We start from the raw sequence: 20,460 nt of genomic DNA on the forward strand, positions 1-20,460 counted from the left end.
TATACTGAAATACGATTCTGGTGGCCGGATCTTAGGGGCCTGAGAGGAGTATATAAGGGCAAGATGTTAGATAATGCAGGGCAAGCAGTAGGTTTAAAAATTAGTTTGTGTGCAGTAGTAAGTTGGAGGTAATCGAGGTGATTAGGGAGTTCTAGCCATTGGAGACTACGGAGGCAGATGCAGTGGTGTGTAGAATGAGTGGAGTTAGTAGCGAATTTGGCGATTTTGTAGTAGCAACTTTCAAGTTTTGAGGAGATAGAAGAGGTGAGATTGGTTAGAAGAGGAGCACCATACAGTAGAGAAGGGAGAAGGTAGGTAGTGGCGAGAGTTTGTCTTGTAGATGGAGTAAGAAAGTTGGCATTTCTATAAAGCATACCGAGCTTCTGATGTGTTTTTTTTATGTTTAGTTGAATATGAGTATTACATTTCAGGTGTTCATCAATGGTAACTCCGAGTAATTTTGCACAACTAACAACTTCTATTGGGGACTGGGAGAGGCTGGAAATTTTGAAGGATGACTTATCAAGAGTCAGAGCTTTTGAGGTAAAGAAGAGAATGATATGGGATTTATTGGCATTGAGGGAAAGATGGTTTTGAAGCATCCAATTTTCTGTGGTTGTGAAGGCCAATTGGGTTTTGGCTTGAAGCTCGGGAAGGCTAGGGGCAGAGCAGATAACAGTGGAGTCGTCTGCATATTGTACTATTTGAGACTGAGGAATTGAAGAGTGGAGATCATTGATAAAGATATTAAAGAGCAGAGGCCCGAGAATAGAGCCTTGAGGGACTCCGGTAGGGGTAGGTAAGAATTTTGAGGTACCAGTCTTCCATTTCACAGCTTGGGATCTATCTGACAGATAACTTTTGAACCAAGAAAGGGAATTGTGGGAGAGATTGAGGTTAGAAAGGTGGTTGAGAAGGAGTGTGTGGGATATTGTGTCGAATGCCTTGGAAAGGTCAAGTAGAACAGTGGAGACAATATTTCCAGAGTCACGGGCATGGTTGACAATGTCTAGGAAGGAAAGGAGAGCAGTTATGGTACTGTGGCCAGGCCGAAACCCATGTTGAGTAGGAGTGAGGAGTGCTAGTTTAGATAGTTTTAGATAGTTTAGATAGTTTTAGATAGTTTGGGCTGTGCATGATGTAATGTTTCTGAGAGATGCTTAGGAAAAATGTACTCATTTCAGTACACTGAGCAGATCTGCTTGCATGCATCCTTGTTGGCAGCTATTCTTAATGCTAAACATGTTCCTCATTGGGGTATGTGTGTTGCTTGTTGAAAATAGTTGCTTCTGCATGTTGTTCCATTTATCTGAAAGTTAAAATTCACTGAAAATTACAATAAAAGAACCAACATGTTTTTTTGGTCAATGAATGAATGTATCATCTCTTTGCTGTTGAAAAAAATAGACTGTATGATAGAAACATAGCATTCTGAAAAAGAGCATCGTCAAGAAGGATGGAACGGTATTACCATGATGTTTCACATCCAGTGACCAGTGAACTAAAAATTATTAAAACTAAACATTGTGGGTTTTCCAAGATGGCTGCACCTTGATCAACAGCTTAACTTCCGCTTTCCTAGTTGGAAAAAGAAACTGAAACACAAGGACCAGGAATTCTGTCACTTTTAGTAAATTTGGTTACTGGTTAAGTAAGTACAGTGCCTGGATGCCAGCAAAGAAGAAACTAAGAGAGTCTGAAAGAAAATCAGCTAGGAAAAAGTGAGAATACTGACTGGTAAGAATCTTGCAGCTGTTATGCAAAAAGTAGTTCCAGCTCCAGCTTTGCTGCAGGACATGGCTTCCAGTAACATAGAAGAAAAAATAAAGCAAATGAGCTCAGAGCTGATTAAAGTAAACAAAACAGTGAAGGAGTATGCCAACTTAAATAAGAAAAATCTGGAAAAAGTGGAAGAAGCTTTAAACAGTCAGTCAGATGAACTGATAAAACTGCAAAAATTAGAAGTTGAAATGAAGAAAAGGTTGGCTGAGTAGGAAACTGCTGAAGAAGAGATGCTTCAAAAAATGGTAGAAATAGAGGACAGAGCACATAAGGAAAATATGAGATTTTCTGCTGTACCAGAGAAACTAGAAAAAAAAAAGACTTAATTTTGTGACGACACAAATAAGCAACTGGACTGGTATTCCACAGCAGGAACTTTAATCAAAAGGGTACAAGGTGTGGATGCTTCAAATATGACAATGAGAAACATGCCAAGACCATTATTAGTAATGATCCAAACCTACCAGCAGAAAGAGTTGATCCTGACAAAACTGTATAAAGGGTAAAGTATTAAATGTTGGAGACAGTAAAGTGTGAAAAATGTTTTTTTACTGTACACCAGGCAGAAGAAGGGGCAGTTTTATTCTAGTACTCAGGGAATGTTGAGAGGAGTGAGATTGAAGTTACTGTATCCAACTGTCTTCAGAATATTTTTTTCCTGAAGGATCAAAGTCATTTAGGTTCATAGGCTCATACTAGGCTATCTGCCTTAGGGCATTTAAAAGCCTAGCCAGAGTGTGTGTGGCTTTCACCACCCCTTAGGATGAGAATACTATACCCATTAGTTTGCTGTGCCTCTGTCCAGCAGTGATACAGAGATGATTCCCGGGGTAAACCTACGATCTCCCATCCACTCGTCAAGATTTCTCTTGAACAGAGTCAGTGAGGGGCTCTGCCTCACATGGACTGGGATTCTGTTCCGTAGTGTAGGGAGTCTCTGGGTGATGAATCTGTCCCTCCAGCACGTCCTATTTATATCCGTGTTGAGGTTTAAGTCTCTTGCTCGTGGCTCTGGTGGATTTGGATTTTTTGAGGTGGAGCATTTCCATTAATTCCGGGTTGGACATGGCCTTGTATGTCAGGCACAGATCACCTCTGAGCAGACGGTATGCGACTGAATAGAGCTGGAGTTTCTTCAGTCGGGCATCGTATGACATACGTTTGAGCCCCTTTATCCTTTTGGTGAGGAACTTTTGGGGTCTTTCCAACTGCTGCAGGTGTCGGGTAAGGTACATTCCGAATGGGGCGTTGTACTCAATCATTGGTCTGATAAGTGAAGAGTACAGGTGTACAATGACCTCTCCTGATCTGGATGTGAATCCCTTCATGATCAGGTGGGCAATGTAGAAGGTCTTCCTAACCACTTTGGTAATGTGAGGGTCAAAAGAGAGGTTACTGTCAACTTGGGTCCCCAGGTCCCTGATAACTTCTTCCGTGTTTAATGGATAACCACCTATGTGGTAATTAGGGGTTACCTTGTTTTTCCCAAAGGGTATGACTATACATTTTTTGGCATTTAGCTTAAGGCCATGGCTCTGGCACCAGTTATCCATTTCTATGAGACCTTTCTGGAGGATGTCTGTGTCTGATGGAGTGTCAATTATGGTGCCCAGTTTGCAGTCATCTGCAAATTTTGTCAGCCACAATCCCCCTATGTTTGCCTGCACTTCAGAAAAATAAATGCCGAACAAGAGGGGGCCCAGGACTGAGCCCTGTGGGACACCACTCGTGACCGGCTTAGAGTCTGACATGGCACCAGCAACTCTAACCCTGTGTGTTCTGTCCTTGAGCCAGTTTGCAACCCATCTTGTGACATATGGGTTTACATCTAAGCTGGTGAGCTTTTCTATGATGCCCGAGTGGGGTATTGTCTCGAACGCTTTTGCTAGGTCAAGGTAGGCTGTGTGAACTGCCTTACCCTCATCAATGGCCTCAGTGACTGTTTCAAAAAAGTCGACCAAGTTCAAGAGGCAGGATCTGCAACTCAAAGCAAAAATATATAGACCCACATATGCTGAGGCACTTAAATGTAACCTTCCTAAACCCCATAGACCTCCTAGATGAAGTACACATAACAAATACCCTCAGCAGCCTCAAATGCAGTCTTTCAAAACAATACCCACATCAGCACAGAGCTGCATCTCATGGAGTCTGTACTTCTAAGTCCATAAGGAAAGACACCACACAGACCAACATTTTGGTTATTGGAGAGACTATCATGAGACGCACTGATGTCCCTCTCACTGGGCTGAGTAAGGGGGGAAAATCACAGTCAGTTGCTTATCAGGGGCTGGGATCTGCCACATTACGCATGCACTCAGGTCATTGGACCACAAGTACCAGTATGACTCGGTCGTAGTCCATGTGGGAGTAAATTACCTGAGACATGCCATCCTACACTACTTGGAGAGATCATGGAGATCCCAGAATGTGTCTCAGGCTGGTATGAGCCGAGCATTGAGCAGTATTTTTTTTACCTTCTCCAAGGATGATGCCACAATACAAACAAAAGATGACTGACTAATAATTGGCTTAATTTCTGGTGTCATTCTAAGGGGGTGCAATATTTGTCAGTGTGGAAGGAGATGGTCAACAGACCAAGCTGCTTTGCCAGAGATGGTCTGCACCTGTCCTCTCTAGGCATTCAAATATTAGCTAAAACATTGTCTTCTCATATAGTGCCTTTTTTTTTAGGCAATGCCAAATTGAAAGTACTTCTGACATAGCAAATTAAAACCAAGAAGACCTAAAGGTATTACTGCTGAGTGCTAGAAGTCTAAACAAAAAACTCCAGTCCCTAGAAGCTCTCTTCACCCTAGAGAATGCCAACGTCTGTGCAGTCAGTGAGACATAGTTTAAAACCGTGGAGAGTACACTGACCAGTGCAAGGTTATAATGCCTTCCACACATTTAGACCAGCTACTACACAGACAAGGACTAAAGGTGGAGGTGTCTCGATTTACATCAGAAATAAATATACCTCAAGGCTGGTCAAACAGGACAATGCACTGGAGCTGCTCCATGTTCAAATCACCACAGGCAAAATCCAATACCACTTGAAAGCTAAAGGTCCCCTCTATAACCCAGGAAACCCAAACCATGTATTTAAACTTACTGGAAGCACTTACCATCCAACCCAGTACCATATTCCTGGGTGACTTTACCCCATTATTAACTGGGAATCCTATATGACATCAAACATACAGGCACAGCAATTCCTGGATTTTGTAAACATAAACATCCTGGACCAGATTCTCAATATACCAACAAGGGGTGCAACCATACTGGATCTGGCCCTCACTAATATGGGAGAGTGCTGCACACCTCCTAGTGTAATGTCTTCTCTGGTAAGGTCAGACCACAAAATGGTCTCCTTTGAAGTAAAAATAAAACCTGGACCCCCAGAGAAACCTGGAATATCCAGGAACTATTCTAAGGTTGACTTCCTGCTATTAAGTGATAACTTGGCAAAATTCCAAGACCCCATAAACTCTGGGAACACTGCAAAACCATGTACAAGCATGTTAATAGCTGTACAGAGGCAGCTGTACCCAACAGGAAGTACTGAACTAACTCACAAAACAAGCTACCCTGGTGGAATCACAAAATCGATAGGCTGTATAACAGAAGGAAGAAAATCATGGTAAAAATTAGGAGGTGCAGCCCCCAGCAGGATAAGAACACTCTCATAAAAACTAAACAAACAACTCTGAGGGCAAATAAAGTCTACCAAAGCCAATTTTGAGGTAAATTTGGCCTCCCAGGCCAAGGACAACCACAAGGCATTCTTTAGCTATGTCTGCAACCTCAAAGGCAATGCTCAATTGTGTACAGAGTTTGTTGTAAATGGAGCCGCCTATACTCAGCCAGAACATGTAGCAAACCTACTAGCCAATAAATTCAGCTCCAACTTTACTTTCCTGTCCACCTCAAGCTTCCCTCAGGAAATACCATCAAATATAACTCTCCTTGCTATCACAAGGGAACAGATCTTTAACGCTGTTTCTAAGGCCAAGGACACTGCATCAGTGGGCCCTGACAGTATCTCAGGATACCTTCTAAGTAGCATGAAACATGACATATCAGGCCCTCTGGAATTGCTGTTTAACTGTAGCCTCCAAACAGGCTTTGTGCCTCATGAATGGAGAACAGCAACACTAATCCCTCTGCACAAAGATGGGCCATTTACAGACCCTGGAAACTACAGACCCATAAGTCTCACTAGTCTTGTTTGTAAAGCCATGGAAAGAATTATCATGCAAATGATCAACAATGATATAGTAAACCTCCAGACACTGGACCCAACCCAGTTTAGTTTTGTCAAGGGCAAGATATGCCTACTCAACCTGGTGGATTTCTTTGAGAAGGTCACCAAAGCAATGGATGAGGGCAGAATGGTTCGCACTGCCAACCTTGACCTGGGCAAAGCATTTGACACAATACCCCACTTGGGCATTGTTGACAGACTCAAGAGGTTGGGTACAAACCCGTATGTCACCCAGTGAATAGCCAACTGGTTCACAGACAGGACCCAGGAAGTTAGAATTGGAGAGTCCTCCTCTGCAAAGACGCCAGTCATAAATGGAATCTCTCAGGGATTGGTCCTTGGGCCGTTCCTTCTTGGGATTTATTTCTCTGAAGTCAAGGCCAATGTCAGTGGTCTCTGGCTGAATAAATTTACAGATTGCAAACTAGGAGCTGTCATTGAATCCCATACTGACACAAATGTTCTACAGGAAAGACTGACACAGACAAACAACTGCTGTCAGAGTCATGGACTAAGAGTAAATGCCAAGAAATACGTAACAGTATCCTTCAGGAAGTCATCCACCCCTGGTAATTATCATATTGACAACACATCCCTTAAAGCTGACCCAGTATTCAGAGACTTAGGGATACACACATACAGTGATCTAGCCTTTAATCATCATGTGTCTGCAGTAGTGAGGAAATCCTTCCATGTTGCACAACTTATAAACAAAGGTATGGCATCCAAGTCCAAGGAAGTCATTGTTCCACTATATTTGTATCATTGAGTACAATGACCCTTTTGGTATGTACCTAACTATTCATATCCAACAACTGGAAAGTCCACATACGTTCCTCACTGAAAGAATACAAGGTGTAAGTCAAATGTCTATGCAGATCGCCTCAAGTCCCTATCCCTGTATTCTGTCTCCTACAGGCTTTTGAGGGGAGATCTATGCCAGGCATATGGGGCATTGTCAGACTTAACTCTGATGGACCTCCTGCATATCCACAAAACAAGCAACACCAAAATTACCCATTCTAAAGACTTAAACCTTGGCTGTGATATAAATAGGACCTGCTGGAGAGACAGGTATGTAGACCAGAGACTACCCTGTCTCTTCAACAGGCTCCCCATCCTTGTGAGGCTGAGTTCCTCCCTAACCCAATTTAAGTGCAGCTTGTGAGGTGAAACATTTACAAGCAGGAGCCTGTGAAAGGAACCATTTACATGTTACCTGTGTCCAATAGAGACATAGGTGCCAAACCAGGAATTAATTTCCTGTTCATCCATTTGTCCAAGCCCCTGCTTACACTTATCAAGGGTATCAGAACTTGTCAGAGATTTGGGATGCATGGCTAGGCTTAAAAAGGCCCTTGTGGTCATTAGCCTAGTAAACACCTATGAACATATATGCATGAGAATGATTGCTGTTAAGCAGCTGTTTTTTTACTAATAACCCCAGAGCACAAAAACTTTTGGAACAACAACTTAGACAACAGAAAGTAGAAGGGATTGTTGATAGATTAGAGAGTCTGTAGCAAAAAAAATAACCAGAGATCTCGTAGAGGTATTACAGATATTTTGGAAATTTTATGAAAATTTGTATAAAGTAGAGAAGTGGGGAAATCAAGAAAAGCACAAATAGAAGTATTTATTGAACACTTAAGTATGCCAATGTTAGAGGTAGATGAGGCTCAACAATTAACAGTTAAGATAGGAGGAGATGCAATGATGGTGATGTATAACCAATCTGTAGGAATGTCTTCAGGAGTAGATGGTATTCCAGTTGACGTTAGGAAGCTAGGAGGGGAAGAAAGTGATAAAAATCTGGATGGTTTTGTTTAACAGCATTTAGAAGGATGACAGGCACCAACATCCTGGAAAAAGAGGTGTGGTGGCTGTTATACCTAAAGATGGTGAAGACCAATGAGATCCAGCTTCATATAGACCCATTTCAGCTTTAAACCATGATTATAAAGTGTTTGTCAGTAATGGCTAAAAGAATGGCAGAGGTGATGCCAAATTTGATAGCTATGGGTCAGTGTGGTTTTGTGTAGGGTAAGCAAACATGGAACAACATTAATAGAACACTGATGATCCAGAGGGAAGTAGAATGTAAGAAAATACTGCTGCTGCTGCTGCTGCTGTTGGTGGGATGCGACTCAGAGAAAGCATTCTGTAGAGTAAACTGGGCAATGGAAGCATTTGCATTTCCTGATACAATAATAAAGATTAATTATAAGGATATATGAAAGATTGGAGGCAAAAATCAAAGTGGGAAAGTCCTTTTCTGTTAAATTGTTTTTTATCTGAGGAACTATACAGGGGTGTTCTCTTTCCGTTTTGTTGTTTGTGTTATATTTAGAACCATTGGCAAAGAAAATAAGGGACTCAGAAATTCAAGGATATAATTGGTATGGTATGCAAGAAAAGCTGGCTTTATTTGCAAATGGTATTATTTTGTACCTGATGGAAGCAGAAAAGGACACCCGAGTATTGTGGAACATCCTAAGACCGTTCCTGTTTTTTTCGCAATATAAAATTAATGAAGATAAAGCAAAGGCTATAGCTGTAAACTATGTACCCACTCATGAATTGTTTCAGGAATACCTATATTTATGGGGACATGATAAAATAAAGTATTTAGGAGTATGGATTAAAAAGGGTTCTTTTATGACAGCTATAAGGATATGTGGGAAGAGACTAATCAAAAGATAATACAAAAACTGATAAACTGAAAGCTCTTGCTTATGGATATGGATAGCAAGTTACAAACAGTAAAATGTTCTTAATTCCTTTAGTTTTATGCACAGGTCAGGGGTGTTTTTTATTAACCAGTGGAGAAGTTGTGGATAACTAATTAAAAAGTTAAAATAATTTTATCTGTGAGATGAAGAGGGTATGAGTCAAGTGGAATAAGTTGATCCCTCCCAGTAGTATAGGGAGGTTTAGCATTACCTGATTTGAAGGGATATTTCAGAGTTGCACAGTTAAGACTCTTATACACAAGAGAAAAAGCCCCATTTCAAAGTGGAAATGGATGATGATGAAGGCGGGGAGTAATTCAAGAAATAAGGAAAGAGTGGGATTTTTGGATGCAGATCCTTAAGGAGAATACCATCATACAGAATATTATACTCACAAAGTAGCAGAAAGTACACTAAGAACTAAGCCAACTCTACAATAGAGAAAGGCGTTTCTGCTGGTAGAGATGACTGCAATCAGGAGTACAGAGTGTGGGCCGGAATTTACTGGAGGAAGCTGGCATAGGCACCAGGGTATTGATAACAAATAATTAGAGGTGGAAGGGTAATAGAAGGGGAAGAAGCTAAGATGATGTTTGGATTGCAGGATAGAGATTGCTTTCCCTATCGGGGATTGCTATCTGAGTATAGAGAAATAGATATGAGAATCCTAAATGAAAGACCTGCACTGGTTGAGTTTTTAATTGAATCTAGAACAGAAGCTGCTGTTAAAAAAGGGACAATTAGTCGAGCTTATAAAATGTTGCACAATAACTATATCAATCAGAGGAGGTCAGAAAAGGTTGGGAAGTGGGATTAGATAAGCATTTCACAAAGAAACAGTGGGAGGACAAATATATGGTTCCCAAATGTGCAACAAAATGTAGAAAATTTAGGATTTTTTCTGTGAAGTGTTTACACAGATGATTGTATACCCAAGCAAGCTCCAAAAACTTTTTCCTCAGGTAGATTGCAAATGTTGGAGGTGTAATAGGGAAGAAAAAGGTACATAGCAGCAGATTTTCTCAGAGTGCAATTAGTTGGCAGACTTTAAATATTGCCAACAAGAGTACTCTATCAGGAATACTGGTTTAACAAATGGGTGTAACTAAGGAAATTATTTTTTTTTTTAACTGGGATACAGGATTTGAATTGCCTAGACATAGTAAGGCCTTGTTAAGTTTAATTCTGGAGGCTTAAAGTAGTGAATGTTTCTAACAGAGATAAAAGAACAGGAAGTGTGACACTAGAAAAGGGTAGGAGTAAATTACATAGAAAAAAATGGAAATTGTGGGAGCAATAAATGTAGAAAAATGTTTTTTTTTTTTTTTTTTTGTTAAATCTTTTATTGATTTTAAATAAACAAATGATAACATTTAAAATTAGGAAATAAATAGTTGACATAAAAAATGAATTAAAACAGAGAATAAACACAACAATACAACTATTTACAAGTGTCTACTAATAAATAACAGTGAAATCCCAATATTTATCAGTAGTTCTAATAAGTGCAACTATTATTTATTCAACAGTTGTTTTAGGTTCATCCAGATATTGTATGAGGAAGTGATTCTATGAGTCCTTAATTTGATAGTCATAAGCTCCTGTTGACTAAACGTCATAATGTTTGAAAATTCATTAAAATAGGGAGCAGAATTGCTTTTCCAATTTCTTACGAATTTTCTTGCAGTTGTTAAAATGGTCCACAAGATTGGATGTTACATTTTCACAACACACTTTGGTACAAGGGTATTAAACAAAACCAGTGATTTAGTTAAAGAAAAATTATCAGAGAAAAAAGACTGTAAAAAAAAAAACATTAATTTAATCTCTATGTTTTAAGTATAGCACAGTCAAAAAACGTATGTTGCCAGTCAGTTTTGAGAGAGAAAAATGTTTTGAAGGAGAATGAGGTTTATGGGAAGGCAGGAATTGAACAGTTTATGTAATGTTGCTTTGATTATATGGTATAGAACAATGTATGTATGTGATGTATAATGTTTGTAGATGTGAACTTGTTAATATGGTTTAATTACTTTTATGTAAATGTAGCTGCGGTAGCGTTGTCTCCTCACAGTAAGACGTTGTCCTGTTCGATTCTCAGCGAATGCGTCTTCTGTGTGGAAACATGCGTGAATGGGCGTACCTTCGTTGAAGGTTGTGCATCAGAGCTGGCAACTCGGCACGTAAAAATCTACTACCAATCATTAGCGGACCAGAGTTCCTCTGTGGCGACCCCTAACCGGGAAAAGCCGAAAGACACAACAACAACTTTTATGTAAATGTAAGATTGCTTAGGTCACAATTGATAATTTAAAGGTGGAGGTGACAAATAGGCAATAGACAGTATGACATGACTTGTAGAATGTGACTGGACCATTTAAAATATACAGGAAATATACAGGAATGGTTAAATGGATGAAACAGAGTATATATGCAGTCAGTATAAAAGCATAGAACCTATTACACAGCTACCATGAGATTCATGGTAAGGTAGCTGAAACAGCAAAGCTGCTCAAACAGACTGCAGAAACTCTTAACTGGAATGGGGGATAACACAGGAAAGCAAAATCTGAAGCTGTGTAGTATTTTGGTAGGTGGGGAAAAAGGTGGAGTGGACTGGGTTTTTAAAACATTCCTTTTTTGCTGTTCAGCAGAAGTAGTGTGGATTAGTAAAAATGTCTGCTTGACAGTGGCACAGGAAAATCATTTTCTTGGGTGGCAAAAGCCAGTGTACCTTTTTGGCTGGGCTTGTATAGGCCCCAGGGCCGATACCCTAGTACCTACTTATGAGCCTATGAACCTATGGACCAGACTGGCTTGCACCTTTCAAGTGCTAGTTGGGGGAATGGATTTTTTTTTTCTGCTCCTTGACTTAAAGTTGGAGGGGGGCACCAAAGTAGCTAGCTACACCTCTGCTTTTATAGTAGTAGAGTTCTTTAGAAACTGTCAGTAAAGTGCACTTAAAAGCAAAGCCTTTATGCCAAAACGGCAGTTGTTTGCCTCTCTTTGTGAGGCATTTTTGGAAGTCCAAGAGTAGAGAATCTTGGGGAATCCTTACCAGTAAAAGCTGTAGAGTTCCAGGCAGTTAACTGTGATTTTGCCTGTGGAGTACCTGGAACCTAGTTCTCAATGTGAGGGCTGCTTGACCAAACCTCTAATACGTGGGAACTGTAAGGAATTTGAGTATTTCAGTAAGAGACTTTAAAACTGAAATGTAAGCACGCAATGTGCTTGTTTTTCCCTTGACAATGAACTTTATTTTACAGTGTAAATAGATAGACTGCACTATTAATGAGACTGTCTCCAGTAAGAGTCACTTGCCAGTGGGTGTCTTTGTGTATGTATGTGTAATGTATGTATGTATATGTGTGTATATAGGGTGTATATCATAACATCGAACGGCCATAACCTCAAATGTGCCGTTCATCGAATCTGTATTTGTGGGATCACGGTACAGTGAGGATCAGTCAATATGCCCTTTCTTCACTGTAGTGCGACCTCGGAATTGGTATATATAATTAGTGGGGGGGTGCAACCCCCCACATAAACAGATTCAATGAACTGCATATTCGAGGTTATGGCCGTTCGATTAGGGTTACCACCTGTCCCACTTTGCGAGGGACAGTCCCTCTTTGGGCAGTTGTGTCCCGACAAAAAAATTGTAAAAATGGCAAATGTCCTGAGATTTTAGGACAAAATCATTTCCTATATTTTATGTAATAGTTGCATAAAACAGTTATTCTGTATCTAAAATACCTAAATGTTATAAGAAACAGAATAAGCAACTAAAATGCTACAAGAATAAGCTTTTATTTGGGCAAAATATTTAAGTTCTAACTTTTGTACTGACCGTGGGTATGTGTCGGTCTGTAAAATCTGATGTTTGTACCAAAAATGTCCCACTTTGCCCATTTGAAAAGGTGGCAATCCTACATTCGATGTTATGCGAATTCGATGTTATGATATAAACCCTACATATATGTGTGTGTGTGTGTGTATGTATACACACACACACATATATATATATATATATATATATATATATATATATATATATACACACACACACACACACACACACACACACACACATACATAATTATAGATAGATATATTAATAAATATAATAGAAATGTAGAAGCTCTAAGCACAACTGTTCATACATTTCAACACACAGTCTTGAAGCTTTTTACTTCAAGTATGTAACTGCTGTAAGCACATTAGTTAAGGAATATTTTGTTTCATGCATATGATCACCAAAATTAAAATAAGTGTTTTTGTTTGGGGGGGGGGGGGCAAGCTTGAACTGCCAGTCACTTCAGATCTCAAGTTCTGTACTGTTTAACTGCAGAGCATTGTTTGATATGAGAACAGCATGTATACCTTTTCTAGATAAGTCAAAATTCAGTGCATGTTTCACTCTGCTGCTTGTAAAAGCAATGCCTTTCGACTTCTCCTGTTAGGGGTCACCACAGTGGATCACCGGTCCACAGATTGATTGGCAGTAGAAGTTTTACGGTGTCTTGTTGCCAGCCCAGCCTTCACAGAAGGCACATGCACACACACATGCATTCTTTAAAACTCACTCGACTGCATGGAGGACATGCAGACTTTGCACAGAAGGCGCTGCAGCCGAGAATGGAACTGGAAAATCTGTTGCTGTGAGGCGACAGTGCTAAACTCTGCACCACCAGGGCCGACTTCTCAATGCTGCTTTTAGTGTCTGTAAGTGTCTTGTCTTCAACATGCATGGAGTAATAATCTGCACAAGTTAAGTACACAGCTTCTTTGAATTAGGAAAATATGCACCCATGCGATTACAGTGTCTGTATAGTATTGTTTAAAGGCACCATGTCTTCTCATGGATTGATATTGTGATATATATTATTCATATCACAGTTTTGCACTACTTTTATTTGTGCTGGCATTCTTGTTGTTTCCTCACATTTCATTTTTCCAGGATGCGATTCATGTACTCTGCCAGGCACAGTTTTCACCTTCTCTGGGGGAGGGTGCAGTACTTTTGACAGTTTTGAACAGCATGTCTTGGATACATTTTGTTTCCTCATTGAAGGAAAAGTAAGAGTGGGTTTTCTTTCCAACTCTCTTCGTTTGTCCATCTCACTTCTTTTAGTTTCCAAGTTATTAGAATCTCTGAAAATTCTTTAATTTTTCCTCTGTTATTGTTAACTATGGAATGACCAAAAGAGTCTTCACTTCTTCCTCATGCAACTTTATTGGGCGGCACAGTGGTGCAGCGGTTAACGTTGTCGCCTCACAGCAAGAGGTTCCCCGGTTCGATTCTCGGCTGGGGTGCCTTCTGTGTGGAGTTTGCATGTTCTCCCTGTGTTCGTGTGGGTTTCCTCCGGGTACTCCGGTTTCCTCCCACATTCCAAAGACATGCATCTGGAGCATTTCTCCCCAGGCCTCTGCTGAAAACAGGCTCTGTGGAACCTAGTCGGACATTCCCGGTCAACAAATGTTAAATAAATAAATAAATAAAATAAATAAAAATTCTGGTATGCAGTGCTCAACATATCTACTCTATCTCTGCAGAACACCCCACTTGTTAATTGTCTGAATTTTTTTTTTAGAATTTGTAGATACTCCATTTCCCCTTTGGCTTTCTTTTTTCCCCCTGTTTTCTGATTTCTTCCCCTCCTGTGATCGAAGTCAGGAAACTTTTGGAGAAGGAGAGACAAGAGAGAAGGCATGTAGCTGTCATGTTGTTGGAGTCTGGACTGTTTTTGACTGTTGGCCATCCCTTCCCATGTTGGCTAGCAAGAGCAAATGCCTAGCCAGCTACAGTGACCTTCCATGAAGATGCAATGAATGCAATTGTGGGCTAAGCTCACCTTCCTGAGTCCTCCTTTGTATGAAGTTTATTTCCTCTAGCCAAACAGAAATGACACCCTTTCCAGCCACTGTTGGTCCTGTCTGACCAGCTCCTTATCTAGATCAGGTTTTCTGGGTTGCATACAGGGCTTCATCCATGTGTACCATAATGGCAGCTGTCATTGACTGTACTTGATGTCTTTGTAGTACCCCATTTACTGTGTGCAAATATTGACCCTGATTTTTTTTTTCTAGAGCACTGTGATTGTGGAGAAGACTGTGCAGGACCTACTGAATCTGATGCATGATCTGAGTGCTTACTCTGACCATTTCCTCAACATGGTGTGCATCAAGCTGCAAGAATACAAGGATACCTGCACCACAGCTTACAGGTATGAATTGTCACAAATTAGTATTGTATTATATTATGTAGGTAGTAATGCTTCTCCTTGAAGATCCCTGTATCACTGCCTACAGCTATGTATATTCATAAGTAAGTGTGCGCTGATTTGATGTGGGGAATAACATTGTATTGCAAGAATATGTACTCAGTACCCTCTGTGTTGGAACAGTCATAAGTTATAGAGCCATGCTGTGACATTTAGCACTCCACTGCAAGGGTGCCTGCAGCACAGCCTGCAGACATAAACAGTAATAAATTACGGTTATGTACTGTGACTCGTGGAAAGGACGCTTCATCACAAAACATTTCTGAAATCATTTATAAACTTTTGGTTCTTATTGTTACTGTTTCATTCCCATTTTCTTGATAGCTTTGCAAATCAGCATAATAGGAAAATCACACTCCTGTGCACTTCATCTGCTCTTGCCATTTGTCAGTAGCTGAAACTACTCCTGCTGTTCAGATGATAGCAGAGTGCCATTAAGAAGACATTAGAGTGCTGCGTATAAACAGAAGTCAGAATGTATTTGCAATGCTTGTGTTTCTTAAGTTTGCAAAACCTCATTTGGGTATGATTTACCACAGAGAAGTAAAAAAGTTTGGCTGTAATAACTCAAGTGAATCTGGAGGACATTTTAACTTCAGTCTAGTCTCGCAAGAGTCCCTTGTTGCAAAGAACACATTTCAGACCCAGCATTAAAATGATTTAGCTGGAGCAAGTTCTGTAAAAGTTTGTGTCTGAAGTAAAATGATTCTGCTCTCTCTTGGTTGTTTGATGGACCCTCTGTGATGGTTTTGTATTCTCATTCTTTATGCTGTCTAGTTGAACTCATCCGTGTCCTGCTTTTATTTTTATTTCAGTTGAAAATTAAATAAGCCCAGCAGGCACACAGATGCTTCTTTTTTATTGTGATCATGGAACACTACTCAACTCGGCATAATTTATTTTTATTTTAATTATTATTCATTGTTTAACCAGATAAGCCCTCTAGATGTAGATGTTTCTTTTCCAGGTTGATAGCGGGGCAGTGTCTGGTTAAGGGACTGCATGGCAAAGAAACGTTGAGATAATTAAACCAAGCACTACAGGAAGAATCATGTTAACAGCTCTTAAGCTTAAGTGTCTGTGCTAACTAGAAGCCATAACATTACTAAGCTGACATTCATATTTTTTATCTTCTTCCTTCCCTTTCAGAGCTCAGCCCAGTGTTTCCTTTACCTGCACTGGTTTGTCCCACAGTACTGGGCATTGCGAATCCTGTAGTAGGTAAAAGCCCTATGACCTGTTCAGTCTTGCCCAGGAATTCCAGTGAATTCCTCCACTTTATGGCAAGTTATCTGGTCCTACTGGGCAGCTTACCCCACCCACAACAACAAAAGCCCTTCCAAGTTCCACTATAGCTGTCCTTTGAAGGAAGTGTCCATTTGCATGCTGAAGTCCCCTTGGCTTATTGCATGAGTTGTGCACAGCAGCCCAGTCTCCCTAGATACAAGCTCCACAGTTAAACACCTAGTGATCCCGCTGCATGTCATCCATGTGGCAAGCTGGAGATGCCTTCTTTCCACTAAGATGGATGAGCCAGCAATGAGTGCTTACTCCTCTCTTCCCCCATCAGCTCCTGCAGGTGCCCAAGCCACTCTTCAGACTTGGCCATTTGCATAGTAGTGTGGTCTTTATCCTTCTTACCCCATGGAACTATATTTGCCATTCATAGCTGTGATAGTTTGCAGTCTTATTAAAAAAATAAAAAACGAATGGAATATCAGAGAATTATTTTTCTTTGTTTCACTTGTAGTTCATAAATCAACCAGATAAGGTATAGGAATTTTCATTCCTGACCCTCCCATCCCCAGAAGGAACATCACTGGAAATGGCTGACATGGCTTTAGATATGGTTTTAACTCATTAGTTTCTAAACTTTGATACAGTTGTTCTCTCACTGTGTTGAAAGTTGAAGGAAGATGACAGCAAATGTGCATGTCCTTTGTTTCCTGAAAACAAGGTCCATCTGCTTTTGCAAACTGTCATCCAGATTTATACTTCATTCATGTTCCCTCTTTCAGATCATACTCCACTGTTGACATGCACAAGCTCTGCAGCAAAGGTTCAGAGTGCTCCCCTTGCTGTCATGCCTTGACCGTTTCTGGCTTATCTATCCTATACTGACAGTTTTAAAGGGTATGTTATCACTGCCTACCTTCCTGCAACACTCTACTGTAGATGGTAGCTCTGTGTACATTCTGTACTTTTCCCTTCCCTTGTGCACATAGCCAAATAGCCATGCCACGATTTGTTTTCACGGGCTGTGGTTTCCCCTTGTAGCTTGACTTGCACACTGTGCACATAAGCCATAAGGTGGGCACTCATCCAACAGGAAGTTTACTTTTCATGCCCATGTTTTTTATTCACTGTCATGGTGAGCTCCCCCCACCCCAGCTGGACTTTTACATGTCATACCCTTATGCTGTGTTCTTTGTCCCAGTGAACCCCCACCAGCTGGACAGTCACCTGTCATGGCCTTATGCCATGTTCTGTGTCTTGGTGAGCAGCCCTCCCAGCCGGACATTTATCTGGCATGTCCATATGTTGTGATTCCTCACCCCACCTACTGTTTCCTCTCTGTCCCTGATACTGCTGTCCACTATGGTTGCTCAGCACGGTACAGAGGTACAGTCTGTATTCATATAGAACACACAGCATACAACACCCCACCAAATGTAAACTTGTTTACAGATACTCTTGCCATCTTCCTCTTGCAGCTGAGAGAGCTGTCTCTGTCCATATGTTGATGTCTGATATGTACTACTCTATTCCTACAGTGGAAGTGAATTCTTCACAGAAGTAAACACTTTGCAAATAGCAGTTTGTAGACTATGTAGTTGTACTTCTGTAGAAAGAGCGTCTCAGTGTTATTGCCAGAAAAACACTCCTAAAGTGCATGATATTCAAATTTTTAAACTACAACAACTGCCAACTTCTAACATGCAAAATCCATCACATAGACATTAACCATCCCTTCACCAGCTGCATAATACAGTATAACCCTGGTTTGACCATCCTTCATCGGTGTAATAGAAAAAGTCCTTAACTTGCATGAGCACAAAGAATCAGAAGAGTAACTGACTTAAAGAAAAAACTCTTGCAGTATCTCTTTCCTGAGTACAAATACTCCTGCTTCAGTACAGGATAGTCCACTTAATCAGAATACCAAGTAAACAACCACATTACCTGAGGATGTGCATGAATAAGTAATTATAAAATAGACATCTGTGGAATTTTATGTTATAGACTGCCTATGTTGGTCTATAGTAATACATTACAAATGTATGCGGTTTATCTGTAAAACTGGTATAATAATTTGAGTTTTCAGTATCAGGCGAGCATTACAACTACCTCAGTTCAGAGGGGACCTTAAACTCCATCTTTAATCCAATTACTTGTGTTTTACAAAAGGATATATCACTTAAACTCTTAATAGCATTCTGTCTGGGTACCCATCTGCTAGTCTACCAGCATATTCATTTGTAAAATATTCTCTACATATGTAAATACAATTGTATTACTATGCTTATGAATTCTTTACCATTTTTAAATACAATTGTATTGCCATGCTTATGAATTCTCTGTCATTTTACCTAACTACTATGATTGTTGCTTAGACAGTATTATATATTATGTCCTGTATTTTGTTGCCTACTCTCTGTACATATTTAAAACTGTTTTATAATTCTTTGCCTACTTGTAAATGATTTTCAGCTGGTATATGCCTACCAGCGAGAGGTTCAGATCACAACTGTGGTATGCACATAAATAAAATAAAAATTACCAAAGGAACAAATACAGTAGACTCCCTCTTATCTAGCCCCCTCTTTAACCAGCCATTAAATTTCTGCCATAACCCTAGCAAAAGACAAAAGAGAAGAACAGCAGTTCTGCCTCCTCTAGGCTAAATAATGACAGACATTTGAGTTTTAGAGTTCGCAGTATTTAGAAAAATGCATACAAACGCAAATCCTGTTATTCTAGATGATTTAGCACCTGTAAATGCTATTTTGTATTCTTTTTCTGATTATCCAGCCTGAGGTCTGGTCCCACCGAGACCGGATAAGAGGGGAGTCTACTGTAGCATCAAGCATTTCTTTCACTTTCAGCAACCCTGACTTTCAGTTTCTTTTTTTTTTCTGCAATTCACTGTATACTAACAAATTACCACTGCTAATGGGTGTAACACAGACTGTACAATGTTGAGATATTCTCATATTTCTGTAACTGCCTATTTGGCTTGGGTTGTGGCTGAAAATGCTCCTTGGAACAACCCACCAAACCATTTAACAAAGTAAACAAATAAACAGCAGGTCATTCAAATGACTGTGCCCAGTTTGACAAGGAAAGGCACTGAAGAGCTCTGTAAATTGTAAATGAAGAGTGAGATGGCAAAAATGTACAGCCATAGTTCTTGTGCAGTGTGCTTGGGATTCAGTTTATTTGCAGATCCCTTCTGCATTCCCATGAAGATCATGTGAAGATAAACCAAAGATGTCTAAAGTAGGTTACATTCTTCAGAGTGGTCTTGTGTAGGTAGATTGTGAATAACAGAAATACTAGACCCTTTACCATTTGCTGAATGTCACAGAGAGTCTCCCCCTGGGTTTTAAATGGTGGAAAACCAGAACTACAATTTACTAAGGGTGAACAGGATGCTAGCTGCTATTTCACTAGAGGAGGGACTCAGGATGCAGAAGGCAGTACACATTGCATGTAGTGCTAACTGAACACACGTAGATTCCAGTTAATTTATTTTTATTTAACATTTGTTGACCGGGAAAGTCCGACTAGGCTCCACAGAGCCTATTTTCAGCAGAGGCCCGGGGAGAAACGCTCCAGATGCATGTCTTTAGAATGTGGGAGGAAACCGGAGTACCCGGAGGAAACCCACGCAAATGCAGGGAGAACATGCAAACTCCGCACAGAAGACACCCCAGCCGAGAATCAAACCAGAGAACTTCTTGCTGTGAGGTGACAGCGTTAACCGTTGCTAATGAAATAGGAAAGTGAGCCAAATGTAGAGCTGTAAACAGTTTTGCAGTTCTAACAATGGACAGGGATTGAGATGCACCTAGTTAACTAGCTGGGTGTTAACCATGAGGTAACAGGAGACTGTTTCTTACAGAGGTGGGTAGTCCTTTGAAGCAAGTTTATATAGAAGGGGCTGTGGTATTGCCAGATATGTTGAATCTGATTCAAGTTGCTTTGGTAATAAAATCATGGTATGTTTTCAGGAGAGCAAAATCATTAAGTCATTGTGAAGTCAGTGGAATTTTACAAAAGATAAGATTGTTTTGTTCTATATTTGTATACAGTTTTTCATATTCACCAGCCTTGGTCATCAATGCTTGACACTTTCTCTTTTATTCCTCTGCTGCCTGCCATACAAGACCAG

At 40.2% G+C, this 20,460-nt stretch overlaps 1 protein-coding gene across 1 annotated transcript in view; it reads left to right on the forward strand.

Moving 5' to 3' along the window:
• The window catches only part of EXOC4 (exocyst complex component 4), a gene marked incomplete in the record, with an annotated part of 4,032,161 nt that overhangs the window by 3,063,603 nt on the left and 948,098 nt on the right, over window positions 1–20,460 (forward strand). Inside the window, 1 exon segment of the mRNA XM_044087318.1 lies at window positions 14,872–15,008. Coding sequence (XP_043943253.1) covers window positions 14,872–15,008 — 137 coding nt within the window.

This window comes from Protopterus annectens, chromosome 11.part0, assembly GCF_019279795.1.
Source record: "Protopterus annectens isolate FY-2018-M chromosome 11.part0, PAN1.0, whole genome shotgun sequence".
NCBI classification, from domain to species: Eukaryota; Metazoa; Chordata; order Ceratodontiformes; family Protopteridae; genus Protopterus; species Protopterus annectens.